Raw genomic sequence first — 3,740 nt, forward strand, 5'->3', positions numbered from 1 at the left:
CAGAGAGGCATTTGCCCCGCAGACCTCCTCCTCAGCCTTGGTGAGCTGATTAGGAACCCAGGCAGGGAGCCCTACTAGGTCCCAGGAACCTCATGCCCTCAGGTCTCTTCTCCCCAACCCCTCGACCCCCAAGTGTTGAGGGCGAAGGGCTCTGTGGGATCTGGAGGGGACAGGGACCAGCATTGCTATCAGATGATAGAAAGCACACACCTAAGGAGGAACAGAAGGCTTTATTGTGATTACTGTTTTTTACACCATCTAAGCTTTTGGCCCAGAAGAGCAGGTCTTAGGCTGCAGAGGAAACCAGAGGCTGGCCCAGATCCCTATGGTCTCAGCTAGGCTGGGCCAGGGCAGAGGCGGGATGCTGCTGGGATGATTCTCTGGGGAGAAGGGAATTGAAAAAGAGAAATATTTCCAGGAGGAGGGAGAGGGACGGAGGCTGTGTGGCATACACACACACACACACACACACACACACACACACACACACACACACACACACACACACACACACACACACACTGAGCTTCCCTGCGTCTTCACACTCACTCACTGGAGAGCAGAGGAAAGGAGCAATCTTCTCTTTGCTCTCCCTGCTTTCTCTTGCTTCCCCGCCCATCTGTGCAGTCAGCAGCTCCAGCAAAGTTGGCCTCAAACTTAAACGGAGCTGAAGCCTCTAGCTTCCTCAGAGCTCCAAGGTGGTGGTTGTGGTGGCAGTGGCAGTGGCAGCAGCAGCAGCGGCGGCAGCAGCAGCAGCAGGCGGCTCCAGGCTCCAGCGGTGGACTCCGAGATCCTTGAGAAGCTCTTCTGAATCTTCCAGCACCCAGCTAGCCCCTAGCCCTCTGCAAAACACACCCAGAGGTTTGAAATCTGGACTGGCGGATGGGGTGCTGAGGACCCTCTGGAGCACGTTATCCTTATCGGGACTTGAAAAAACCCAAGGCCCAAGTCAACATGGCCAACCCAGTGCAGCCTCAGCTTCAAGACCCAGGCTCCACCTCACCCTTGGATCTGCCCGAGATGGAGAAGCTTCTCACCAAAGTGGAGAACAAGGATGACCAAGCCTTGAATCTGTCCAAGTCTCTGTCAGGGGCTCTGGATCTGGAGCAGAATGGTCACAGCCTACCCTTCAAGGTCATCTCCGAGGGGCACCGCCAACCTTCCCTTTCTGGTTCCCCTTCCCGGGCCAGCTCTCGGCGAGCATCCTCCGTCGTCACCACCTCCTACGCCCAGGACCAAGAAGCCCCCAAAGATTACCTGGTCCTTGCCATTGCCTCTTGCTTCTGCCCCGTCTGGCCCCTCAACCTCATCCCCCTCATCTTTTCCATCATGGTAAGCCCGATGCTTTGTTCAGGGAAGGGGTTTGGGCACCTTAGTGCGGCAGGCATGTCCTCGGGGAAGGGGCTTAAAGTGCTGAGACGCCTCGGGTGTTGGAGCCTTGGCAGGAATCCTTTCTCATCTCCCGACTTCCCTTCCAGAGGGAGCCTAAGGCTCAGCTCTGTTTGCTCCTTCTTCGTGTCTGCCTCTGGGTACCACTCGTCGACTTCTTGCTGCCCCTGCTGGCAGAAGGATTCAGGGGTACTTCCGGAGTGAAATTCTGCAGAAGAGAGTGACAGCCAACATGGTGTGTGTCTGTGGAAGGGCTGTCTTGATTGCTTTTTTTGTTTTTTGAACTGTGGGGATGGGGTGGGGGACTGTTTAAGTGTAGTTCTGTATCAACAGAGAATACTAGCCGAACAGGGCCAAGGGTTCCAAATGCCCCAAGGAGAGCCAGGCCTCCTAGGCCACCTGGGCATTCTACCAGCCTCTGTTTCCAAGAACCACAGCAGCCTGCTTGCTTGCCTGGGAGCCCTGGGGCCTGGCTTCCCTTGGGGCACATGGGGAGGGAAAGGGAGGGAGTTGTCAGGCTGGGGGTTGGGACATGCACAATGAATCTCTCGATTTTCCAGATTTCACTATCTGGCTTTTGTTGGAGGTCTGGACACAAGTCACATGACCATCCTGGCCAAGGAGGTGCATGCGTGCTAGTCCTCACTTCTGAAGGACTCTGAACAGTTTGTCTTCCATTGTCCTCAAGTCACGCCATTGGGTAGGGCTACTTACAGAAGATCTTACAGAGAATGTGTGCTGATGGACAGGGCTGGATAGGACAGGGCCAGGGGGAGAAACCAGGCCAGTCAGATGGAGAGACCTGAGTGGGGTGACACTATCTGTCTCCTTTGGAGTGTCACTACCACTGAGTGACTGATTATCCTGACACTAGGAGCTGTGGTCACTCCTCCTATCCTTCTTCAGACACCTCTGTCCATGCCATTAGGTTCCCATGTGGTCCAGAGCCACCTGACAGTAGCAACTTCTCAGGTATAAGAGGCTTAATTTGAGAGACAAGGTTAGGCAGGTCCTGGGCAGGGCCCATCTAAACTCCCCATGCTGCCTACTGCCCTCAGGAACCTTGCCAGGCTCAAGGGTGTAGCTAATGGCTCTGGGCTGGGCTGACTTCAGAGTTGTTGGTTACAGAGAAAGGCCCCAGGAAGAGAGACAGAAGGGAAATCACATAAGGGCTCAGGAGAAAACAGATTCTAGAATTATCTCCTGGGAATTGGGGATGGAATAAGTTGTCCTTGTCCAAAAGAAGCTGGGTCGAAGACTGTGAGACCACTGGATCTCTGGTTCTTCTTTCTCTGAAGGGCCAGGAGGAAGGGTACAACTTTAAACCCAACACTAGGACTGAGTCCCTGGGGGCTGCATTCCAGGCAGAGACGCCTCTAAACAGGCGCTTACGACATCCTGCAAGAAGTGCCCAGGCTAGACACAAACACAAGGGGATTAAGTCATCCGGAGCAAGTGGCTCAGCCTCCCACCCATTTATCCATCTGCGAGGCAGGCAGAAGCGCAAGGCCTGCATTAGAGAGTGGAGTGGGGCTAAGATGAGGCCTTACCAGGTGCTTAAGAGCAGGACCCAGCCCAACCTAAGTGTGTTCTGCGGTCACACTAAGTGCTGCAGGGAACTTCCCATCTGGGGGATGGGAAGCCACTGTGGGATTTATTTATTGAATTTTGAATTTTTGAGACACTGTCTTGCAATATAGCCCAGGCTGGCCTCAGACTCACATTATTTCTACTTCAGCCTCCCAAGTGCTATAACGACAAGAGTGTGCTAATACACCATTTATCTTCTAATGGGTTTTTTAAATAGCTTTATTAATGTAATTCAAATATCATATAACTCACCCTTCTAAAGTGTATGGTTTAATGGGTCTCCGCCCCCTTCTTCTATCTCATATGTAGCTCTGGCTAGCCTGGAACTTGCTGTGTAAACCAGATTGGCCTCGAACTCAGCGATGTGCCTGCCTCTCCCTCCCAAGTGAAAAGCAGAAACCAGCCAGCTGTGTTTGTGCACACCTCTAATCCCAGCATGCAGGGAGCAGAGGCAGGAGGATCTCTGTGAATTAAAGGCCAGCCTGGTCTACATAGTGAGTTCTAGTCCAGCCAGAGTTATATGGTGAGACCCCATCTTAACATACAAGCAAATAAAACAAAACAACACACAAGAATTACACACATGGATAAGATGCCACATGCTGTTTCCATATATTCTACACTTTGTCCCATTTAAGTTGGGTTAAACATAGATATCTCTTCAACCATTGATCCTTTCCTTATGGTAGAAACTTTTTCCTAATTTTTAAAAATGTATAGAAAGCTCGGTGCATAGTGTTTTCCTTGCAAGATGAGGACCT

General features: G+C 52.1%; 1 protein-coding gene across 1 annotated transcript in view; it reads left to right on the forward strand.

The window, feature by feature from the left end:
• Positions 1-520: 520 nt before the first annotated feature.
• The window catches only part of Trarg1 (trafficking regulator of GLUT4 (SLC2A4) 1), a 20,386-nt gene continuing 17,166 nt past the window's right edge, over positions 521-3,740 (forward strand). Inside the window, exon 1 of the mRNA NM_001039163.2 lies at positions 521-1,332. Coding sequence (NP_001034252.1) covers positions 955-1,332 — 378 coding nt within the window. The 5' untranslated portion in view covers positions 521-954. The remainder of the gene's footprint in view (positions 1,333-3,740) is intronic.

The sequence above is a fragment of the Rattus norvegicus genome, chromosome 10 (genome assembly GCF_036323735.1).
Source record: "Rattus norvegicus strain BN/NHsdMcwi chromosome 10, GRCr8, whole genome shotgun sequence".
Classification (NCBI taxonomy): Eukaryota; Metazoa; Chordata; class Mammalia; order Rodentia; family Muridae; genus Rattus; species Rattus norvegicus.